Source organism: Canis lupus, chromosome 1, assembly GCF_003254725.2.
Source record: "Canis lupus dingo isolate Sandy chromosome 1, ASM325472v2, whole genome shotgun sequence".
Taxonomy (NCBI): Eukaryota; Metazoa; Chordata; class Mammalia; order Carnivora; family Canidae; genus Canis; species Canis lupus.
In genome coordinates this window covers 74,012,762-74,039,268 of record NC_064243.1, presented here as the reverse complement: position 1 = coordinate 74,039,268, position 26,507 = coordinate 74,012,762, and the positions used below count along the sequence as shown (strand labels likewise).

The 26,507-nt window shown below is 36.2% G+C and overlaps 1 protein-coding gene across 1 annotated transcript in view; it reads right to left on the bottom strand.

The window, feature by feature from the left end:
* The window catches only part of AGTPBP1 (ATP/GTP binding carboxypeptidase 1), a 177,031-nt gene that overhangs the window by 69,221 nt on the left and 81,303 nt on the right, over window positions 1–26,507 (bottom strand). Inside the window, 3 exon segments of the mRNA XM_049116129.1 lie at window positions 9,913–10,029; window positions 14,426–14,523; window positions 23,154–23,331. Of these exon segments, the coding sequence (XP_048972086.1) occupies window positions 9,913–10,029; window positions 14,426–14,523; window positions 23,154–23,331 (393 nt within the window).

The window sequence follows — 26,507 nt, the reverse complement described above, 5'->3', positions numbered from 1 at the left end:
CTCCTCTTCCTTGCCAACATTAGGTACTATAACTTTAAATACTTTTTTCAAAAGCAGTAGATAAGAGGTATCATCTAATGCTATTTTAATCTGAACTTCTCTATGAGAAAAGCAAAAAATTTCTATACATTTGTTAACTGGTTTGATTCTTCATAGGTAACTTATTTGTTCCTGGAATATAGGATTTTTCTTATTGTATAAATTCTTACATTAAAATATATATATATATATACATACACACACACATAAATACATATCCTAATCCTCTGAAACCCATGTTTTGCAAATATTTTTCTGAATTTATATTTCATCGTTTAATTTTCTTTAACTTTTTTACACACTTAATGTGGTGAAAATTAAGAATCTTTTCCTTTGTGATACACTTCTTAAATACCCACTTCATAAAAACCAGGGATTCAAGATGGTTCACTTCTCTCAGCCCCTGTACCACATCTACTCCAAGGAGATAGTAGAGGCACAAAGGAGGTAGTAGCTAGGTGGCTCTGCATTACACATGCATATAAAAACTCTGTTGATTTTTAAAGACTAGCATACAAAGAATAGTGCTGAATTAAGTGGCATTTAATATCTCGATGCCACTGTGATCTAAGAAGATACTTCAGTATCAAAGTCAACATGCAGCAGATGAAGTTTTCCCATAAACAAGGGTGTAATATGAAAGCTGCTTTTTTTTAAAAAAAAAAGTAAAAGCACATTCTGCATACATAAATAAATTTAAAACAAGTTGAGGCAAACCGTTAAGAGGTTTTATTTTTAGAACAGCAAGTTAACTGTAAATATTTTGATGTTACATCTATAATCTGAGATCATGCTAAATGGAGAAAAATATCCCTTAAACTACAATTTAATGCATTGGGGAAAAATATAAAAATAGTAATTTCTAAATAAATAGATAGATGAATAAATAAATACAGATACAGTAATTTTAAAAAAAAGGTAATTCCAGCTATAATTTTCAGATCACCCTAGTAATGTGTTATGGGTCCATTTTTCCTGGAAGAGCTTAAACTAAAGCAGTTTCCACTGTTTTGGAGAATTTTGAATTTAATTTTAACTTTGGCTATTGTTTGGAAAAGATGGGCTGCCTGTGTAGATATGAAGAATAGTTTTTTCATAAAACAGATGTTTATTTTTTATTAAAACGACCACTGTACTTGTTTTACACCATTTGTATATCTGTGGTGAACTATAAAATTTAGGAATTAAAATGTGACCCTGTAATTCTAAAAAACAAACAAAAAAAAAAGAGTTCTGTTGTAAGAAACATGGAAAGCTAGGTATCCACCCACAGAAACTTCTATAATTGTTGGCTAAGATACTAAAATATTTTAAATACAAAATAAAATAAAATATTTTGAGTACAAGTGTATAAAGACACCAAAAATGAAGAGCAGACAGTAATGAAGATGGGATCCCAAAGTGTTAAGACTGAAGATGGCTTTCACTTGGAAAACATTTGCTACACCAGGCAACCTGGAGTTTAGGTTTTTTCATCTCAGACTATGAAGAATAGGAAACTATTCCAGAACCTGCATGACATGGGGTGTCTACTAAAAGATACTCCTCCCATGAAGATGAAATCCTAGAGTACAAAACCTTTGATATAAAGACCCTAGAAATACCTCCACCACAAAGCAAATAGCAAGGAACAGCTGTTTCAAACCTTAGCAGTAAAAGGGTAAAAAAAAAATCACTACTCATAAAATGGTACCAAAGCCTTCAGTCACATCACATAGACTTCATCCTGAACTCATTATCTGAATGATCCAAAAACCCTCATGGAGGAAGGTAACCTTTAAGAGAGTCTGTCAAAAGGAGTAACAACAAAAACTTCTGGAGTTTCCACATTAAGCTCCACAAATATAAAGAAAATGACCATCTCATAGGGGAAAAAAAAACTAAATGAAAAACTAAGCAAGTAGAAAAAAAGGAACTAAAACAAACAGATGTAGAAAAAGACCTGCAAGAACTTCAGACATTAAAACTGTAAGACTAATTAAATCGGTATATTTAATATGTTTAAAGAAATAAAAGGCAAGAAACAGAAGTTTAAGAATGATGAAACAGGGGTGCCAGGGTGGCTCAGTTGGTTAAGCGTCTGCCTTTGGCTCAGATCATGATCTCAGGGTCCTGGGATGGAGCCCCAGGTCAGGTTCCTTGCTCAGAGGGGAGTCTGCTTCTCCCTCTGCCCCTCCCCTCCCTAGCTCCTGCCCTTATTCTCTCTCAAATAAATTAAATAAAATGTATTTTTAAAAAAGAGAGAGAGAGGATGATGAAACAGATTTTTTTAAAACCTTCTAAAACCAAAAATAAATCTGAATGCCTAATAGATGTTTGTAATGACTGATCAGACAGAGCCAAAAACAAAATTATGAAACTGCTTGAATGAATTTAGTTGAACGCAGCACAGAAAAAGAGAAGGAAAACACAATAAAGAGTTAAAATATATGGAGAGAGCAAAAAAGTATACATCCAATTAGTAATGCCAAAAGAAAAAAGAAAGAGGCAATATCTGGAGGAGAGATGAGTTTTTCCAAACCCTAAGAGAAAACAACTCACAGATTCCAAAACACAGTGAATCCTAAACAAGATTTATTTTTTTAATTTTTTATTTATTTATGATAGGCACACAGTGAGAGAGAGAGAGAGAGAGAGAGAGGCAGAGACACAGGCAGAGGGAGAAGCAGGCTCCATGCACCGGGAGCCCGACGTGGGATTCGATCCCGGGTCTCCAGGATCGTGCCCTGGGCCAAAGGCAGGTGCTAAACCGCTGCGCCACCCAGGGATCCCCCATAAACAAGATTTAAAAAAAGAATACTCCGGTGGCTCAGCGGTTTAGCACCACCTTCATCCCAGGGCCTGATCCTGGAGACCTGGGATCGAGTCCCACACTGGGCTCCCTGCATGGAGCCTGCTTCTCCCTCTGCTTGTGTCTCTGCCTCTCTCTCTCTGTCTCTCATGAATAAATAAATAAAATCTTAAAAAAAAAAAAAAAAAAAAAGAATACCTCCCCCTTCGTCAACACTACTGGGAACCTATGGAGCATAAAGCTAAAGAAATTATCTTGAAATGCACCAGAAACAATGTGTTTATAAAGCAAAAACATACACTTCCCATACATACTACCCAACAATTTCACTCATAGGTAGTTACCCAAGAGAAATGGAGGCAAATTCCACAAAAAGCTTTTTACATAGACGCTAGTATCAATTTTATTCACAGTAGCCTCAAACTGCAAGCATTCCAGTACTCATCAAGTGATGTGGTACAGCTATACAATGAAATACTACTCAGCAATCAGGAAGGAGCCACTGATACATGCGTGAATCTCGAAACTGTAAGATGAACACAGAAGCCTTGCACCATGGTACATTCACACAAGATTCCAATTATGAGAAGTGACAGAACAGCCAAAATTAAGCTACAGTGACAGGGAACAGACTGGCATTACCTAGGCAGGAGGTGAAGAGAATGGCCACAGACACAGGGACATAGGGGGACGCCTGGGGTGACAAAAATAATTCTGTATCTTGGCTGGGTTGATAGTTGCAGACTTGCATAAATTTGTCAAAGCTCACTGAACTTCAAGATGAGTAATTTATGCATGTAAATTATACTTTAATAAAGCTGATTCTTAAAAATTAGCAAGAGAAACTAACTTTCAAGAATGATTACAAAGTAGGGCAGCCGTGGTGGCTCAGAGGTTTAGTGCCACCTTCAGTCCAGGGCCTGATCCTGGAGACCCAAGATTGAGTCCCACGTCAGGCTCCCTGCATGGAGCCTGCTTCTCCCTCTGCCTGTGTCTCTGCCTCTCTTTCTCTCTCTCTGTGTGTCTCTTGTGAATAAATAAATAAAATCTTTTTTTTTTTTAAAGAATGATTACAAAGTAAAGACACTTTTACTTTCAGACCAAAATAGAGACAGATAATAAAAGAGATATTTCAAGTAGAAGGAAAGTAAATCAGTCTAAAGGTCTGAGAAACAAAAGTTTTGGAAAACAAAAAAGTAGTAAAAATGTGGATAAAGCAGTACTATCATACGGACTTTTTTTAAAGCTGTTAAAACATAAATTAAAAGTGTGTACGTTGGTTTGTGAGGTGATTATAATGTATTCCAAAGTTTCCTTTAATAATTAAGAAAGAAGGTCCTAATTAACTTCAGAAAGTAAAAATGTATGTTACAACATCAAGAGTAGCTAGAATTTCTGCATATATGTCAATACTCAAACTTATACTTTAAAGGAATGTCGTTTACTGAATGTAAATTGTACCTCCACAAAGGTGATTAAAATTTTTAAAAAGGACTATATAGCTTTCAAAAGAACAAGGGTGAAACAGTGAAACAAAAAAGTAGTCAATTCAAATGAAGACCAAAAAGAAAAAGATACAGATGAAACAAATGAAAACACAAAATATGATCTCATAAATCCAAATATAGTAATAATTATGTGTAAATGAACTAAACGCTCCAGTTAAATGGCAAAGACTCCAACTTGATTTTTTAAAATTATAACTGTATACTGTTTAAAAAATTAAACATCAGGATCCCTAGGTGGCTCAGATTTAGTGCATGCCTTCATCACAGGACATGATATTGGAATCCCAGGATCGAGTCTCACATCAGGCTCCCTGCATGGAGCCTGCTTCTCCCTCTGGCTGTGTGTCTGCCTCTCTCTGTATCTCTCATGAATAATAAATAAAATCTTTAAAAATAAATAAAAATAAAAGATAAATATCTAAGGATAGCAAAAAGTTGAAAGTAAAAAGATTTAAAAAGATATCAGGGCAAGGGCACCTGAGTGATTCAGTGGGTTGAGCATCTGACTCCTGATTTTGGCTTATGTCGTCATCTCACATTTGTGGGATTGAGCCCCAGCTGAACGTGGAGCCTGTTCAAGATTCTCTCTCCCTCTTCCCCTCCTGCCCCCCTAACTCACATGCTTGACATCTCTCAAAATTAAAGTAAAAATAAAAGATACCAGGCAAGTCACCAAAATTAATTTAGCTACATTAATATCTTTTTAAATTTTTTGCCTTAAATTCTTAGGAATAAGCAACTTTACAGCATCAGTAATTTCATAACTATTAAAAGTTCATTGCAGGGGCACCTGCGTGGCTCATTCGGTTAAAAGTCTGTCTGATTCCATGGCCAACATGCATATGAGAAAATGTTCTGCATCACTTGCCATCAGGGAAATACAAATCAAAACTACAATGAGATACCACCTCACACCAGTGAGAATGGGGAACATTAACAAGGCAGGAAACAACAAATGTTGGAGAGGATGCGGAGAAAAGGGAACCCTCTTACACTGTTGGTGGGAATGTGAACTGGTGCAGCCACTCTGGAAAACTGGGTGGAGGTTCCTCAAACAGTTAAAAATAGAACCAGCACTTGCACTGTTGGGGATTTACCCCAAAGATACAAATGCAATGAAACGCCGGGACACCTGCACCCCGATGTTTATAGCAGCAATGGCCACGATAGCCAAACTGTGGAAGGAGCCTCGGTGTCCAACAAAAGATGAATGGATAAAGAAGATGTGGTTTATGTATACAATGGAATATTACTCAGCTACTAGAAATGACAAATACCCACCATTTGCTTCAACGTGGATGGAACTGGAGGGTATTATGCTGAGTGAAGTAAGTCAGTCGGAGAAGGACAAACATTATATGTTCTCATTCATTTGGGGAATATAAATAATAGTGAAAGGGAATATAAGGGAAGGGAGAAGAAATGTGTGGGAAATATCAGAAAGGGAGACAGAACGTAAAGACTGCTAACTCTGGGAAACGAACTAGGGGTGGTAGAAGGGGAGGAGGGCGGGGGGTGGGAGTGAATGGGTGACGGGCACTGGGTGTTATTCTGTATGTTAGTAAATTGAACACCAATAAAAAATAAATTAAAAAAAAAAGTCTGTCTGATTCTTGATTTTGGCTCAGGTCATTATCTCAGGGTTCTGGGATGGAGCCCTGTGTTGGGCTCCATGCTCAGCATGGAGTCTGCTCCAGATTTCTCTCTTCCCCTCTTCCCTGCCCTCTATTCTCTTTCTCTCTCTAATAAAATAATCTTAAAAAAATTTCATCTCAGAAAGAACAGAAATCAATTCACATTTATATGCAATAAATAATAAGCCTCAAAAAATAAGTAACAAAAACTGACCTACAAAAAGAAGACACATTTGCAATCACAGTGAGAGACTTTTAACACATTTTTCACAGTAATTGATAGCACTGGAATAAAAATTGAGAAGGACAGAAAGATCTTCACAACATGATAACCAATCTTATCCCAATGGGGAAACATACAACTGTGCTGGACAGCTGTGGAACAGTTCATTCCAAGGATATAAGAAACAATAACAAAAGGTGACCTAATTCAAAGCCATAAAATAAACGCCCAAAATTTCAAAAGATTCTAACCATAAAGAATGTCCTCTTCTGTTGCTACAAAACGCGAGAAATCAATAATAAAATAAATACAAAATTGGAAATTAAAAAGCCAACTCTGACATGACTAATGAATCAAAGTAAAAATCATAATGGAAATAAAGTTTTAAAACAAAGATAATGAAAATACTAAGTATCAAAACGTATATAATGCAGCTGAAGCAGTAATTAGAATGACACTTATAACTTAAAAATACATATCCTGGAAAAGACTGAAAATTACTGGATGCCTATCTTAAAGTGACAATATATTAAAAAAAAAAAAAAGGAAAATGACAATCCTAAAAAGAAAAAAAGAAGAAGAAAGAAAAGCAGGAAGGTTAAGAGATGGCACTGTAAGCCACTGTTAATATGGGGATTTGGGGATGCCTGGATGGCTCAGCAGTTGAGTGTCTGCCTTCGGCTCAGTTCCTGATCCTAGCATCTGGGACGGAATCCCACATTAGGCTGCTTGCAGGGAGGCTGCTTCTCCCTCTGCCTGTGTCTTTGCCTCTCTCTGTGTCTCTCATGAATAAATAAACAAAATTAAAAAAAAAAGAAAATATGGGGATTTCAACTTCAAAGACATGCTAAAAGTGATTCTAGGAAACAGCAAGTGGAAAGGGAACCAGTTTTTCCTGATTAAACTATGTAAAACTATGTGACTCTTTAAACTGTCCATATATTATTAACTTTAATAAAAATTTAAAACCAAATTTAAAAGACTAAAAAATTAAAAACAAAATGTAACAGAAGCCCATATGGTAACTGTCATCATGCTACCACAGATATATGAAAAAAGAGCTGTGAAAATACAGAATTTTGACACTTCCAATATTCTGCCATTAAAAAACAAAAGCAAATAAAACTGTAATTGTCACTATGAATAAATAATAATAGTTTTAAAAACATGTATGGTGGTCCAAAAAGTCTGCTAATAATTACTTCAACAATTCTATATGTTGCCTTTAAATGCATTCAATTTGCCTCCATCTGGCCTTAACACATCTGGAAACAAAGTGGGTAGTATTCAGGATTCCAACAAACACATCAAGTAATTTTAAGCTCCAATGGCTGATACTGAAAATGACATGCAAATCCAAGTGGAAAAAGTCAAAATTGAAATTAATTTCTTTTATCTTTAATATGTCATGACTTGCCAGTATCTAAGAATCATCTTCTTCTGAAAAAAATTCTTCCAAACACTTATCTAGAACCAATATTTTTAATTCTCAAAAATACATCAATTAAATACTGCTGCTTATAGTTCCAACACACACTTGAAAAAATAGAGATTAAAGTATTTGATTAATGCATTCCTCTGAAATTAAAAAAAATATATTACAGTGCCAACACAACTATTTTAGAAATGATTTTCCAGTTATGTAAATAAAAAAGAATGTGCTATTCCCCATAACATATGCTACAGAAATATAGCTGTTTTCCATTAAACTTTATGGCAAAACAGAGGACATATCAATAAATTTACATTATCTGGAATACCTGAAGTAGCTTCTTTTGCTTAAACATAATAAAAAAGAGTGACTCACTTGGGGAGACTTTTCAGAGCACTTACATTCTGACAAACCTGTCTTTACCATCTGACCCTGGCCAAGTCAGACCAAAAGTAGTAACGGGCTCTTCTATGAGCAGCCAAACTAAAGGACAAGCTGGCCAGCTGTTAGGTGCCAAGCAGGAAACCATCAAGGGTAGCCTAGGCCAGGTGATGAATTAACAGGCAAGACATCTAAGAACTCATCACCATAGCTTACAAGAAAGAAGTGGCCTGCTAAAGAATGAGAATCAAAATCGCAGCCTTGACACCCATTAAAAAAATTATTTTTTTATTCCCACATCAAAACACCATTTTTTAATCATGTTATATAGTTCTTATACACAAGAAGACAGAAATAGGTGACTTCTTCACATAATAATCAATCCCTTCTCCAAATCCCTTCCACACATTTTTTTGCTTTGAGTTAGCAGTATTTATCATCTCTAGTTTATTCTGAATTCTCAGCTAGGCACAAAGGCATTAAAATAGTAGCCAGATAGTTTTGGTAGGTTCAGTGGGAGAAAATCATCCTGCATCCTTTCCTGAATGCCTCTTCCTACCTTCTTTTTCTCTTTTTGACAAATATCACTCTCCTTTATTCCTGCCTTCCTCCTAGTTCCCCTGATTTCAAAGCACCTTCCAATATCCTCCAAATCCCTGAGAGTACCAAGGAACTGGGGAAGGGGGAGTGAGAGCAACCTGCTGCTGCTCCTATTGCATCCAAAGATCCTAAGTTCCCAAAGAGAACCCTGAAAAATGAGAACTCTAAAGCATGAACATTAGCTAGCAACCACAGCCCAGCCCACCCTTGGGCAACATGGTTGAACTGTGAGGGTCCAAGTCACACATAGATTTTTTTCTGACAAATGCAGTACAGTTCTCTTCCTTATGATTTTCTTAGTAATGTTTTCTTTTCCTTAGCTCACTTTACTGTATACAGTATGTAGTACATATAGCATACAAAATGTGTTAATCAACTGCTTATATTATTGGTAAGGATTCTAGTAAACAGTAGGTTATTAAGTGATTAACCTGCAGGGAGTCAAAAGTTATACGTACATTTTTTACTCCATTGGGAGGGTAGCACCCCTAAACCCCTCATTTTTCAAGGGTCAATTGTATTTCTCTTTTTATTTCTAAAATAAAAGTCATATTAAAATCTTTTTCTTTGATGGGGGCAAGATGGTGGAAGAGCAGGGTCCCCAAATCACCTGTCCCCACCAACTTACCTAGATAAGTAATCTTATCTTATCAGCTGGGTGAGAATAAGAAACTATATCTACTAATTGCCACCAATTCCATCAAGGTTTACTTGCTGTGTAACCCATGCTAAATAAGTACATTCCAGTAATGAGGAGAAGAAATGTCAACAAGAAGTCACCCTCCCTGTGAATCAACTCAGATATAAAGACTTCAAGTTCTCCTCCCCTCCCCGCCATTCCCTGGTTATATAGTGACTGTCAGGAAAAACAATCCAACAAGCAGAGACTACAGTTTTAATCTAGCACTTTTTCAGCTCTCACCCCCCTCCTTAGTTGGATGGAATGAAGATAAAGACAACTTCAATATAAGATTTTAAAATGCCATTTTAAAGATTACTTGTTAAAAAGAGTAAAAAAAAAAAAAAAAACTATGCCAATTAAAGTAATGAGCCCAAGTGATAAAAAAAAATGTAAAAGCTAGTCCAAAAATTTAATGAGCTAGTCCCCTCATTTTACAGATGAGCAGTCTGTAGCTCAGAATGCTGAAATAACTACCTAATGTCACCCAGAAAGGCAACACTACTTTCATATTTTAGAAATAAAGAGAAGAAGGAAAACTGTGATTACATGCCTTAGGAAGGGGAAAGAATAAAGGAACTTTTTCTTAAAATCAATTAAGATGCTGTATTTTCTATATTTATACCTGAAAATCATCAACAAGCTCAGGGAAAAGGTGTTCATACATTTTAAGTTCTTCTATCGTTCGTCCAGGCTCCTGCTGAGGTTTTAGTTTGTTAATATCCGTTTCAATATCATCATTCTGAAATAATAAAAATGCAACCAGTTAAGAAAAAAAAAAGGTAAAATTACAGAATACATTTCAGATAAAGTTTTCCAAATTATTAATTATATATAGAGAATAATCAAATCACTGAATAAAGGTTGTATTAATTTTACCATAGATTGAAATTGCTTGTATTTTGGGGTCACTTTTTTGTTGTTGTTTTGGTTATTTCATTGTGTTTTGTTTTTGTCAAAGGTCATTCTAATAGAACACAGTATTTGGGCTCCTGAAGACAGAAAACCTAGTGTCAAGATCCAGACTAAGGATGTTCCCCACAATCTTCTTAAGTGCCATAGTTTTATTCATATTAAAGGGAAGATGAACTTAAGAAAATTAAATTGAAAAATACAAATATATGATGGTAGTGGTGATAATCAAAATAACTAACATTTACTTAGCACTGAAAATGTGAGAAGCACTATGCTAAGCATTTTACATAATTTAATCTGCAAAAAAACACTATGAAGTAGTTAGCATCATTACTTCCATTTGACTGAAGAGGAAACCGAGGTACAGGGAGGCTAAGGGGCTTGCTCAAAATTACACAGTGTGCAAAGAGCCAGGATGAAAACTAATCACTGATTTCAGAGCATACTCTGTTAGTCAATGCACTGCCTCAAGACAAACCAACAATTACCCCATACTCTCGTATTCCATGGTCAATAAAGTTCCCTTAGGAAAGCTCAGTGTCACTATATATTGTTTCTCAGGGGAAAAAAAGTAAAAAGCTGAACAACACCAGGAAATTATTTCCATGCCCCTTTAGGAAAGAAGAGGGTAAATTTAAAGGAGAGGTATGACCTCAGAAAAACAGGATATGTATCTGGGATTAATTTGATCTCTATCTGTTCAAAGACCTACACATACTGTGCCAGAAAGACAAGTATCAGTTTACCTACTATCCAAGTTATTCTCTACAACCTTCAACAAATCAGGCCTCACAAATACAAACTCATCATTTAATTATCTTCATTGCTAAAGAGAGATATAAGACCATTTAATTTTCAATGGGTTTTAATTTTGCAATTATCATCAGAGTAAACATACTTTTAGCCTTAAATTTATCATGCTTCAATCCTTAAAATGTTTTATATACGTATATCTGACTAAATGTAGACATTTCACATTACCAAGTAATTTAAAAGGAAAAACATACTTTGTATTTCTCATACTTCATATTCAGGAACTTAGCTATTATTTGTATAACCAATAAAAAGATTTTCTCCGTTGCCATAAATAAATCACACTGGTTGTATTTAAAGAGTATCATGTTAGTGGATCATTAGTGTATAATTATTAGTACATGAATATGTAATTTCATAGATCTTTAAATTATGCACTGATGAACCAAAATATATAATTTCCTTTACTGGCACCTAATAAAGTATACAATGCTTTCAAAATAACAAAAAGTTTATAGAAATATTCTCTTTCTAACCATACTCAAATTCAACATTCAATATTATTTTGTGACAATAGAGCCTTATATGTATAGCTTTCAAAACAAAAAAAGGAATTTATCTGTAAAGCAAGCATTGTGGGGGAAAACTATTACTTGGAGAAGTTGGAAGCAGGAAATTCTTGTTTTGGTTCAGGGGAAAACAAAGATGAAGAGCTACTGACAGCCTTAGAAGAGAAAAAAAAAATCCACTTTCCACCATTCCTTAAAGTTCTTCTAAAATAAAGGAGGGGAAAACAATGCATTGAAGCTTATATACTGACAAGTCCTGGCTACCTGGAGAGGAGACTTCTAAACTTCCAAGTTTCTATAAATGCTCCAAACTGACAAATCTGTGGTAAAGGGAATGGAATCATACAGTGAGGGAAAAACAGTCTCTAAAACTACAACCACAATCAATCACAAACAAATATTAAACCCAAACTAACAGATTCACCTGACACACAGGAAAGAAATAAGGGACTTAGTTAAAAAGGAAAAATTAGTCCAAATGTAACCACCAATGACAGGAATAGGTAAACTGTAGTGAAGAAGAAAAATAAGATAGCTCAGCTGTCTCAAACAGCCAACAATTCTGTAGTCCTTTAAAAAAAACAACATTTTGGTATAGTATGGTGGTAGAGAGAGTGGACATTCACATCAGATTGCTTTATTCTGAATCCTGGCCCCATCTCTTATAAGCTACGTTAATAATCCTTCTGTGCCTCCTTCTTCTAATTATTAGCCCTATAAAGCAGAGGTAATAATATCATGTACCTTATAAGACTGAGATGAGGTTTTAATAGTTATTATATGTAAAGAGCACAGACTAGCATAGACGGTAAATTCAAATGGTTTAATTAGACATTTCATAATGCCAAATCACTGCTATATACCTGAAATAAAATATTATATGTCAACTATATTTCAATTTTAAAAAAAGAGCATGGACTAGCATAGGATCAGATGTTTAATAAATCCAATCTATTATTTTTTCTTATTATTGTAACTGGTGTGTTAAAATAAAGTGGGGGAAAATGTAAGCAATCGCAGCTACTCCAGTGAGTAATATATTTACTAACATTAAAACAACTAATATTTGAAAAAACAACTGTATTTTTCAAAGATGTCAATGTCACAAAAGACAAAAAAAAAAAGTGGAAATATTCTACATTAAAGGAGATGTAAGGGACAAAATAACTAAAAGCAATAACCGCTACTAGTTCCTATTCTAGAGAGAAGGAAAAAATATCTCATAAAGGTCATTTATGAGATCAACTGACAAAGTGGAATATAGATAACAGATTAGATAAAAAGTTATACCACTATAAATTTAAGAAGTTGATAACTACGTTATGGTTATGTAAAAGAATACATAAAAATATTTTCTTAATTAAAAAATAAAATAAAGAATACAACTATTCTTAGGGAATATTCGCTGACATATTTAGGGGTAAAGGACCATGATACATAATATATGTAACTTACACTCATATGATTTTTTTTTTAATTTTAAGTATGTATTCATGCATATACACTGACAATCTCCAAGCAGCAAAATTAGAATAATTATTATAATTCCTCCTGAGTTCTATTTCCCCACCAACCTTTATCTTTACATCTGTAGTGATCACAACAAATATTTATAATGATGACTCTGAGCCATAAAAAATAAATTATACTCAACATACTAGGTTTTTAAGAACATGGAAACATACAGCACATAAAAGAAAGGTTTCTATCAAAATATAATTCTTTAAGGCATAATAAATTTAATGTCAATCTGAAATTTTACTATCTCTAAACATTCAGTTCCCAAAGAACCCCCCAAAAATGATTTTTTAATATAGCTCCTATATCTAAAGAAAACTTTACATAACAGAATTTAAATTCTCATAGCTTGGATCCCATGGTTCTTTCCTTACATCAAGTCCAGAACCATAATCATACAGTCAATCCAGATTTTTCTGCCTTGACCATCAGAGCCTGCACTGTTTCTCTTCTTTCTAGCTTCTTGAAGCAAGGATGCAGACCATCATGCTGCCCAGATTGGCTACCTTGACAATTCTGCCAAAGCTTGCCTTGGTGATCGCATTTATCGATAATGAAACTGGTTTTACATCTACTATTAAGATGGAAATCTCCTTCCAGTATATTAGATTCTATCTCTAGAGAGGGTCAAATACTCAGTGTACCCAATTTTCATGTGGCATTCAAGACAAAAAGGGCCAAGCAGGCAAGGGTCAATGGATCCCTCTCCACTCGCCAAAAAAGCACTAAGCTAAACAGTTGAAAACTGAAGGAGTTAAGCAGGTATTTTTCCACAGATATTAAAATGACCCCTTGTCAACACTAAATAAAGCAAATATAGTCTCTACACCTCCAGGAGTGCCGTAAAATTCTAAAAACTCCCCTGCCTCTTTACTTAACATCACATATAACATGACAATAATCTTATCTTGTCTCAATTCAATTAATATTTTTGTCCATTTTCTTATTCATTTAACGGAAACCTAAGAATCATTATGTAAACTCTAGTTCTTACCAAAAAGCCAGCAGTTACAGATTATTTTCCTACTATTTTTATATCCCCAAAAGACTGCTGAAAGGGGAACAGGTTGCCACTGAGAACCTCAAACCACTTTCCTTCAAACTCAAATTTCCTTAGACTTTGAAACCTAAGTCAGATGGGTTCCTGAGATCATTCTGGTCAAAAAGAGTGAAAATAAGTTATTTTAATGCCTTTTTCAGACCAATGCACTCAAAGCAACATTATTTTCCCTTTCATGAGTTTAGTGTCACAAGTCATCACAATAAAAAAATGTGAACAAAACAAATTAATCTACTATTAAGCCACATCTATTTCCCCAATCTTTGTTTTACAACTGGGTACACAACTTATAAGGTTGACTGAAGACAGATATTTATACTAACCTTAAAATTCTGATCTACGTCATCTTCATTTTCAGTTTCGTTTTCGGCTTCTAAGTCAATATCGTCGTTGTCATCACTTTCATCTACTACGTCATCCACTGTGACATAAAACGTGCTATAAGTAGGTCAGAGGTAAGCATTCTATAACATGCACATCCAAAGACAGGATGCTATATACAAACAACATTGGTATTTCCATCACCAAAGAAAAAGTTAATGAAACTCCTTATTAAAAAATGTCTCTAAGGCTGTGCTAGGTGTTGAAAATCTATGAGATAAAGTGAAAGTACTTTAAAATTTGAAAAAGTACTTTAAAAATGTATGGGTGTTTTTTACCCATGTTCTCTGTTTTTAAAATGAACGTCCTCTGTTGCAACAGCCTGAATGAAACATCTTACTTCCTGTAAGTGATAAATTTCAAGAACTGGTTTCATTCCTTTAACAACTGACTTCTCATTTGTTTCAATAGCTACCCTGTGTCATGTGTGCCATATTGTATGCTGAGAACTTTTTATTTTTTTTGGTTTTGTTTTTTTTTTTTGAGAACTTTTTAAAATATGTGTATAGCCCCTGTCCTCAGAAAGCTTGAGTGGTTAAAGAGCAGAAAAGAGTAAACAGGTAACTACAATACAAAAGTATAAGTTAATGAAGGCAATGTTTGGGAAAACAAAGGATGAAATAACTAACTGCAATCTGCCTGGAGTCAAGAGACTAAGAGTGATCACTCCACAAAACAGGTAGTTATTAAGCAGTATCCTGAAGAAAATACAGTAGCTTTCTAGGCGAGCAAAGGAGTGGGTGAGTATGGCTTTTAAGAAAAGATGAAAATAAGTAAAGAGTTGAGATGATATTCTTGGAAAACAGCAAGTGTGACTAAACTCGTATGCTTGGGAAAGTACTAAGAAAGGCAAGTAAGAATGAGGAAATGAAAGAAAGGTACAGTAGGCCAAGCAGTTTAGATTCTTAACCTATGGAAGACAAGCACTGAGAATTTTCAGTGCTTGAGAGGTGAATGGCTTAATTCAACTTAACAATGCTCAAAAGACCACTCTAAAGGTGAGAGAGGGAGCACATATGTGGAGGGGATCAAATTAAAAGGAGACAGTGACTTTCTGGATCAATGCAGCAGGAACGGGGATGATACTCATATTCAAACTCAGAGAACACATTATGAAGGGACAAGAGGACCATGACTGTGAGGAAGACAAGGGAAGATGAGTGGAAGAGTATTCAGAGAGGTAAGTGAGTGCTTTAAAACAAACTAGAGAATATTTTAAAAGGACATTTTTCTAAAATATTTAATTCTATTGAGGAAGAACTGACACATATTAATTGTATATGTTTAAGTGTGCAATGTGATCATTTGATACAGATATACATGGTAAAATGATTACCAAGATGAAGATAATTAACACATCCATCATCTATACAATTAACATTGCTAACTGTGTGTGTCGTGAATACTTAAGAGCTCCTCTTGGAAACGTCTAAGTACACAATATCATATTATTAACTATAGTCACACCAAGCTATTCATTAGATCATCAGAACTTGATCTTCTTAAACCGAAAATCTATTTTCAGTTTAAATCAAACCCTTTGACCCTATCACCCCATTTATCACTCCCCTCATTGCTGGCATCCAACATACTAGAATATCTAGTACTGTGTTGAATAGAAATGGTGAGAGTACATCTTTGTTTTCTTCCTGAGTAAGGGACAGGAAAGAAAGGGCTAGTTGGGAAAGACAGATAGGGGGCTATGGGATCAAGCTCATAGAAATCCCAAACATGCTGAGGTATAAGGAAACCAGAGATAAAGGAACAAATCAGACCACCGACCACCCCACCCTAGGTGTGGGTAGGCAAGGTATCTTTTTTATGACAGTCATCTGTGACTAACAAAGAGCAACCAGACCCCAAAGAAGAAGTAAGCCATTAAAGATGTTATCACCAGTCCTTACTCAAACTAAGACTTCAGAAGAATGATAAGGCCATAAGCTCCCTGGTCATTTCTAAATAAAAGACTGTCAGAGAGGCTCACACTGGCAACCATGTTGGATACTCTCTCACTTCTGAGAGCTTTTCCTGTATTCTTGCTTAATAAACTTCTATCACTTTACTCACTCTCCTTTGTCCACAAGATTCATTCTTTGACTCCATGAGACAATAACCTAGCTCTTGCACTTCATTCTTGATCTTATAGGAAAGGCTTTTAACTTTTTACCATGGAGCACAATATTAGCTATAGGCTTGTCATACATGGTCTTTATTATGAAGAGGAATATCTCTTTTTTAACTAACTTGTTAAGGATTTACCATGAAAGGATCTTGAATTTTATCAAATGTGTTTTCTGTATCTATTGAGATGATATGATTTTTATCCTTCATTATTAATGTGGTTTATCACATTTTGATTTGTGGATGTTGAAACATCCTTGCATCCCAGAGACAAATTCTACCTGATCATGGTATATGATCCTTTTCATTTGTTGTTGAAGTCAGTTTGCTGTTACTTCGCTATGGATTTCTGCACCTATGATCACCAGAGATACTGATCAGTGTAGGAGTGCTGATAACGCAGACTCCTTTGGCCCTCCGTCTTGTTCGTGTCCACACAATGACCTCTCAGGGCACAGTTATGCCCTGACCAGGAAGCAGAAAGGCTTGTTCTGATCTTCGCTAAAGTGGTGCACTACTTTGGATACCTAGTAAAGATCCTCTGGCACACATATGGCACCACTTTTAAGAACTACCCTTTTACCTCACCACAAATGTCCCTCGCTCTAGAAAAGCTGTGGATTCTGGTCTAGACTGGCCAAAGAACTGCTGTGTAGCAGCAGCACCTGGATTGCGCACTCTCATCAGTAAGTTACCCTGAATAAAACTCTAAATGGTATGGAGAGATTTGGGGAGTTTTCGGTCTCAAAGTGCCCTCTTAAGTCTGGAGGATGCATTTGAGGATACAGTTGCTTCTTCCAGACTTTTAGGACTGATTGGCTTGGACGGGGAAAGACTCTCATCTGAAAACAAACATGAGCACACAGGTTGGGGAGGTTCTTTGTGTCTTCTTCAATGTCCTTCATCAATGTCTTACAGTTTTCAATGTACAGGTCTTTCAACTCCTTGGCAAATTTTTTCCTTTTTGTTATTGTATAGGGGACTGCTATTTTAATTTCTCTTTCAGATAGTTTATTGTAATTGTATAGAAATGCAACTGGTTTTTATACATTTGATTTTGTATCCCACAACTTTTTTCCTGAAAAGGCACAGCAACACAGTCTCCGGGCAAAAAGTATGCGCTACAAAAATGTCTGTTACTACTTCTGTTGCTTGAGCGACTGTGGTACTTCCATAGGTCACTATGTAACATCAGCTCAGTTCATCCTAATTAATATCACTTTCAACTCTTTTGGAATTCAATTCTTTTGGAAATAGCAAGGGTTAAATATTGATACTGCACAGTAACTTGGGTCTATGTATGCGAATGTACGAACCTCAGTCAGTCATGGACAAACAAGGGAAGAGCTGACATTCAGAGAATGAACCACAAGAAAAAAAGAAAGGGACTGAATTAAGAAAAGCCTAATGCAAACAAGAAAGATGACTGCTTGGACAGGAAGAAGGGAAAATACAGTTTAGTGTCTGAGAGAAAATGTTTTTAATTTTTAACCAAATCTTCCAAAGTATTTTCCTTTACATGGTTTTTCCCTTTGGTCCAGATGTCAAATGCCATATAGCTTAGGGTGTCTGAGCCTTTTTCTTCTCTTCCAATGAATAATATCAACCATTACAGCTTAATTATACAATTAAAATAAAGGACTATAAATCAATCCTTGTCGTGGTTTTCAAAATGTCCTTGGCTCATTAAGTAAAAACTAAAATACAGGGAAAAACTTAAATGCCTATCAACAAGAAGCTAATTAGATAAATTATACTAAATCTATATGACATAACAATTAAAAGGAATGAGTCAGTACTTTCTGTAAGGTTTTGGAAAGTATATTCCAAGGAGTTTATTTTGTTTTTGCTATTGCTCCTGTAAATGTGATCTACTTTCCTCTTATGTTTTCTATATGGTTTTGTTCATGTATCTACATATATAACACATACACAGGAAACCTACTAACTTTTATATATTTCCCTTGTAAACAGTACTTTATTGAACTTTTATTTCGTCTAGATCAAGTTTTTAAAGTTGATTTGCTTGGATTTTCTACACAGACAATAATATTCTCCACAGATACTACTAACTTTATCTCTCCATTTAATGACTAAGACTTTCCCTTTCTCTGTCTTATGAATTTGTCTAGAGCTTTCAAAATGATGTTAACAATGGTTGAAATTCTCTAACATTTTGCTACCATTTGTGACAATGGCTACTGATAGGAGTTGGAGAATATCCAGCTTGTTTGGGAAATATTCCTGGATTCCTTAAGAAATTTTATCTGGGGACGTCCGCCTGGGTGGCTCAGCAGTTGAACGTCTGCCTTCGGCTCAGGGTGTGATCCCAGAGTTCCAGGATTGCGTCCAACATCAGGCTCCCTGCATGGAGCCTGCTTCTCCTCCCTCTGCCTCTTTCTCTGTGTGTCTCTCATGAATAAATAAATAAAATCTTTTTAAAAATTAAAAAAAAATTATCTGGAACTAAGAATTTTATTAAATCTCTTCACAGTATTTACCAAGGTAATCATTTGCTTTCTTTTTTTTGTTTGATCTACTGATAATTTTATTAATTATATCTTAATATTACAATGAACTTACTTTTTAAAAAATAATCCTTACTTTGTCAAGGTGCCGTATACATTAAAAATACGATTCAATCCAATTTGCTAATATTTTAGGATTTTTATATTTATTTTCATGAGTGACAATGACCTCAGGTTTTAGGTTATTCCTACTAGTTTTTATTTCAACATTGAGCTGCTTCTAAACTTTCCCTTTTTTCTATGCTCTGGAAAACAAAGCAGAGAAAACTTTCTTGAAAGTTGATAGTTTCTTGAAACTATCACATCAACAGCATTTGGTGTCTTCACGGAAGGCAACCTGACATGACAGCATATTCAGTTGCAGGTTTTCTACTATTTAAGTCGATTCTAGTTACTCATATTTGTCTAAAATAATGTCCATTTCAATTATATTTTCAAATGTATTAACAGGAGTTATCTTCTGCACCCACTTGTGTTGGCTAAACCTCCTCTATTTAATTTGCAAGAACTGAGAGGTATAGTAATACAAACCCATAAGATTGTGTTTCTGTGAACTTCTTTTTATTCAGTGATTGTAGTTTCACCTATCTTTGCCCTAGTATTTATGGCTATCTGTTATTATCTAACTTGTATAAAATAACCCCTGCCGTTTTAAATTAAACACTTGTTCTGTGTAATATTGCCTTCCTCATCTCTTTTAAGGGAATAATACCTACACATCTGCCCATTTTTTAATACTTTCAAACTTCATACTTTCATACTTTCAAACTTTCATCTTGCTATTAAGAGTCTCCAGTACATATCAGCTACTTAGATTCTGGGTTGTTTTGTTTTGTTTTTTTAAGGTTTTATTTATTTTTTTTGTGAGAGACACAGGCAGAGAAGCAAGCTCCATGAAGGGAGCCCGACGTGGGACTTGATCCTGGGTCTCCAAGATCACGCCCTGGGCCAAAGGCAGTGCTAAACCACTGAGCTACCCGGGCTGCCCTAGATTTTGGTTTTTAACCCAACCACAGATTCTTTCCTTTGATCCATTTATTTTTTTTTAAGATTATTTGACAGAGAGAGAGAAATAAATATTGACAGAGAGAGAAATAAATAAAGATTATTTATTTATTTGATAGAGAGAGAGACAGTATGAGAGCACACAAGCAGGGGGAGCAGCAGGCAGAGGGAGAAACACACTCCCCACTGAGGACCTGACATGTAGCTTGATCCCAGGACCCTGAGATCATAAAGGCAGATGCTTAACCAATTGAGCCACCCAGGATCCCCAATTCATTTAGATATCTTATTACTAAAACCGATTTGCTTCTTCTTGCTTTGTATTTTGCACTCTCAGGATTTTTGTGCATCTCTGAAGTTTCCTTGCTTTTCTATAGCGATAATAAATGAGCCTCCTCAAGACTTTTCTCCCCCCAAAAATAAATAAAATATATCGCTTTACATAAAATTTCAAAATGTTCATAGTCTCAGTCCATCCATGGATTCCTATGATTCAACAGATCCCAAACTAAGGATCTCTGTTTCAGATGTTACTTTTACATTTTAAAATCCATATCTGAACCACTATTTCTGTAATTATTTTAAAAATGCCAGAATAGGGATCCCTGGGTGGCGCAGCGGTTTGGCGCCTGCCTTTGGCCTAGGGCGCGATCCTGGAGACCCGGGATCGATTCCCACGTCGGGCTCCCGGTGCATGGAGCCTGCTTCTCTCTGCCTGTGTCTCTGCCTCTCTTTCTCTCTCTGTGACTATCATTAATAAATAAAAAATTTAAAAAAAAAAAGCCAGAATAGTGTAATATTCCTAAGAATAGGAACCCAACCAATATAAACAATATAAATTATATTTAACATAAATGTATATTCTAGTTTATTTGTGTAAAAGACCCACTTTGTTAGAGCTGTGAAATATGTATCCTTGGCCAAGAGTTGGTTGATGTATTCCAGATAGTATGACAATTATTTAGTATTATGTAATTAACAATTTGTAATGTTTAATACAATGATTCTGCTACCATGTTGTCTCTATTCTTGTCATTTTTATTCATCACCAGCCCGCCTGGAGTAATATTTCATGTAATTAATTCAGAAAGGGTTTCTGATAATCTATTTCCACACCTTTATATACCTAAGAATATGTCACCTTCACATAGGGATGGCAACTCATAAGTGTTCAGAAATCTTGAATGAGGACTTTTTCCTCCAAATCTCTATAGATGCTGCTTCATTATCTTTGGGCATTTAATATTCTAGAGACAAAGCCTTCAGGTCAGCTCGATTCCTTCATCAACAAATGTTAAGTATACACTGTGTCCAATAGATGCTCAGGATAAAATGAAGGGGAAAAAATACAACAGGTCTATCCTCATGGAACTTATATCCTAGCTGAGGTAAAAAATAATGAAAATTGTGACCTATGTAATGAAGTCTGATATATGAAAAAGTAATGGTGACCAGAAAGAGGGTATTTTTCTTATGCCTGCACAGTTCTGTCAAAACCCTCCTCTCACATCTTAATCATGAAGACCTGTTGGTCAGTGTAAATCTCCATTTCTAATTTAATCCATTAGTCTGAGATGAGACAGGAAAGGAGCCCTCAGAAAAATATCATCACTGTCAATTTCTCCCCAGGTCTGATGAATTCACTGCACTAGAAGTCAGCTTTCTCTACCTAGAGACAGTATGAATGGGGTATATCCTGTGTCCTATATCACTCCCAGTCTTACCACCTGCTGTATCATACAGAAGTCTCCCCAAGCTTCCTACCAGTTACAAACACCACTTCAGCCCCCATCATCCTACACTGAGATACAGGAAAGAAAGGCACTCCCACTGCTCCTTGATCGTCCCTCCAAGTTAAGTGTTACTGGCATCTCCACTCAGGACTCAGTCAGACTGAATTCACAGAAGGGTAAGCAGAAAGTCGATGTTGTTCATTAGTATATCCCTACCTCCAGCATGTTTGCTGCATGTTCTGTGTTTCAGGAAAATGCTTCTTTTACCTCGTTTTCACTTTTGCTCAGATTTTCCCCTATTTTTAAAGTCTGCTAGTAATTTTAAAGGCAATGGGAAAGAGAAATTAGATCACTTTTTCACTTTGCTATCTTACTCAAGTCCCAGACTGACTTGCAGACTTTTTATTTTTTAAAGGAAGTTTCTGAATAATCCATTTTGGTATTTTGCATAGACTAAATACTTTGGTATTTTGCATAAACTTGTACTTTTATACTAAAATATTTTTAAAATAAAATCATAATGGTGGACTCTGCAATATATACCATTAACAAATCTCTATCAAGGATAATAAAACATATAATTATAATCACCTGAAAATTCTCTGAAGTCACTTCAAGTAATTGCTTTTAAATATAAATATAAATTTTATAAAATTTTTCTCACAAAATAGTGATCAACTGATGAGGAAATACTTTAGAAATTCTAATAATAGTCTATCTAGACTATATTCTCTTTCTCGTTTTGCTAGATCTTACTCCAAAAATTCTACTTTTTCCCCACATTAAGAAATTTCAACTCCTACTTCTATGTTCCCAGTACTAATGAAGATGGCAAACAGCCAACTTCTGATAATTTCATTATTTTCATTCAAGTAAGTCATATGCAAGTTTTGTTAAGCATAAACTATAAAATTTTTGGTGATTAGGTATTCTTAACTTAAAAAAAATGAAGTTTATCAAAAAGTTATAAATATAAGTCCAAATAATTTGTTACCTAAACATTCTTATCCTTTGAAAATTTATGTAACCTATGAAATAATGTTCCTATGTAATGTTTAAATTTTTTCAAATTCAAATTTACATATATATGTAACACATTCCACACCACTTCCCTTAATTATCAGACCCCAATTTCTTATATTTGAAGAAATAACTAAAATATGTGAAAGTGTACTGTGTTCATTAAGGTCTCCTTTTGCTACAAACTGGAAACGAGCAAAAAAAGTCAACAGTCACACAATTCCAAGAACCATGGAAAGCCAGCAGTAAACGTGCAGTCTTACCTTCAGGGGGTAAACTGTAGAGCTGGGCCACAGGCCCCGTCACAGGAATAACTGGCAACTGGAAATGGAAAGAACTTTTAATCGTTGGGAGTGGCAGGCGATTTTTAGGAAAACACTTCCTCATGATCAGACTGGAGGTGTTGACAAGAGGATCAAGGGTCCTGACTGCCAAACATTCCTGTTTTTTAAGAAAAAGGTAATATGCCTTTCGTGAATAATTGAATCAGTTTTACATTACTTCATAAATACATCAATAATTTTCAAGAGACAAATATCACAAAAACCAATATTTAAATGTAATATGAATAGCTTTGGCTATTCAGAAGTATCTCTTCATAAGTAAGAACTTCATGTGGCAAATTTAGTAAAGTTTTCCTAAAATACCTTAACCAAGCAGAAATCAGTACCATCTTTGGCACCAAAAGTCACCAAAGTATATTAGTCCCCTTTTATCCCTGATTTAAGTTATCCATGGTCAACTGTGGCCAAGCACAAATGATCTTCCTTTGGACCTACGATCAACTGTCAAAAGATCAATATTAGCCCTAATGCTATAAGACAACATACCTACATTATTTCATCTTACTTCATCACATCACAGGGGCATCTCACATTATCATAAGAAGGATGAGTACAGTACAAGAAGATATTTTGAGAGGGACCATATTCACTTAACTTTTATTATAGTATATTGTTATAGCTGTTCTATTTTATTAGTTGTTAATCTCTTACTGGGCTTAAGTAATAAATCAAACTTTATCACAGGTATGTATGTATAGGAAAACATATATTGTATAAATAAGGTAGAGTACCATCCAAGGTTTCAGGCATCTAAGATCCAGGGGATCTTGGACTGGATCCCTAACAGATAAGGATGAATTACTGTGCTAAGTAATATCTGAGTGACCTACAAGGCATTTAGCAAGCCTAGGTCATAAAAGAAAAATTCTTTTTAAGGGACAAAGGAAAAAAAAACATTAAGCAAAAAAGACACTAAGAAAGGTATAAGAAATAAAAAGGAACATGCATTGACTGGGTCTTTCTCAGAACTCTATCAATTATTATACAATAATACCTCTAATCAGTCAGCTCTTCAACTTACTACAAAAATAGCCTGAAATACCATGATTTTAAGTTTTAAGAGTTTAATGCGTTATCCTGGTATCTAATCTTGAAAAGGGCTAATGGACAGAGTATTTGAACATATAACATACAACACTATTATTATTATTATTGACAACTGGCATTTAGATAGCACTTTCACATCCCATAAAATCTTCAATACAGAGTGGGGCAAGATGGCAGAAGAATAGGGTCCCCAAGTCACCTGCCCCCACCAAATTACCTAGATAACTTTCAAATCATCCTGAAAACCCATGAATTCGGCCTGAGATTTAAAGAGAGAACAGCTGGAATGCTACAGTGGGAAGATTTCGCACTTCTATAAGGTAGAAAGAGGGAGGGGGGTAGTAAATAAATAAATAAAGCATCCAGTCGGGGAGGGGCCCCCACGAGGAGCCTGGCTAAAGCCAGGCGGTGAGAGCCTCCAGGACAGGAAAGCCCAGTCCCAGAGAAGCAGGAACTTTACCAATCTTCCCAGACAGAAAGGTGCTCACAGGAACTCGGACAGGATCCCAGGAGGGGCAGTGGAGCCCCGAGGTTCCCGAGGTCACTAACAGAGGAAGTGTGCCCCAGGGGAGAGCGTGCCACACACCGCGGGCCAAGCTCCCTAAAAGACTCCAGTGCATGCCCCGCATGTGCCCAGCGGGGCCCGGGAGCAGCTCAGAAAGCAGCTCCGCACGGAGGGGACTGCACAGCTCCAGGAGCACGATTCCAGTGGTGCAGGCCCCGGAGCCCAAGGCGCCGGGAGACACAGCCCAGGATCCGGCACTCCCCTTGGGAGAGGCGGAGTCTGGGAGGACACAGGAGAGCAGGGGCACTCCAGCCACTGAGCGCCCCCAAGCTATGCAGATCAGCTCTCCCTGCCCCTGGAGCATCCAGGCCTCTGCGGACTGGGAGACTCTGGTAGTTATTGCTGGAGCTGACTCCTGAGCTGAAGAGCTGGCCACCGCCACAGTTGTTGTTCCTCCTGGTGTCACCTTGTGCCTGGGACTGAGCCTGGGTGTCAGGGAGCAGGGGCCTCAAAGGATAAACGGCTCCCACTGAGCAGTGCACCTGGCAGGGGGTGGGGCAGCTCCCACAGGTGCACACACCTGAAAATAAGCAGAGAAGGCCCTTTCCCCAGAAGACCGGCTGGAAGGACAGGGGAAGAGCAAGTTCTTGACCAAGCAGTGCTGGAAAGCTCCAGGGGAAGTCGAGGACTTACAGTATATACAATCAGAGGATACCCCTCCTTGTTTTTTGTTTGTTTTCCCTTTCTCTCTCTTTCCTTCCTTTTTCCAGTACAACTTGTTTTTAGCCACTCTGCACTGAGCAAAATGACTAGAAGGAAGAACTCACCACAAAAAAAAAAAAAATCAGAAACAATACTCTCTCCCACAGTTACAGAAGTTGGATTACAATTCGATGTCAGAAAGCAATTCAGAAGCACAATTATAAAGCTACTGGTGGCTCTGAAAAAGCATAAAGGATTCAAGAGACTTCATGACTGCAGAATTTAGATCAAATCAGGCCGAAATTAAAAATCAATTAAATGAGATGCAATCCAAACTGGAGGTCCTAACAACGAGGGTTAATGAGGTAGAAGAACGAGTCAGTGACAGAGAAGACAAGTTGATGGCAAGGAAGGAAGCTGAGGATAAAAAAGAAAAACAATTAAAAGATCATGAGGAGGACAGCCCAGGTGGCTCAGTGGTTTAGCACCGCCTTCGGCCCAGGGCTTGATCCTGGAGACTCAGGATCAAGTCCCACATCAAGCTCCCTGCATAGAGCCTCCTTCTCCCTCTGCCTATGTCTCTGCGTCTCTCTCTCTCTCTCTCTCGCTCTCTGTCTCATGAATAAATAAATAAAATCTTAAAAAAAAAAAAAAAGATCATGAGGAAAGGTTGAGGGAAATAAATGACAGCCTCAGAAGAAAAAATCTACATTTAATTGGAGCGCCGAGAGGGACAGAGGACCAGAAAATGTATTTGAACAAATCATAGCTGAGAACTTCCTTAATTTGGGGAGTGAAACAGGCATTCAGATCCAGGAGATAGAGAGATCCCCCCTCTAAAATCAATAAAAAGTGTTCAACACCTCAACATTTAATAGTGAATCTTGGGAATTTCAAAGATAAAGAGAAAATCCTTAAAGCAGCAGGAGACAAGAAATCCCTAATCTTTGTGGGGGGAAGCATTAGGTTAACAGCAGACCTCTCCACAGAGACCTGGCAGGCCAGAAAGGGCTGACAGG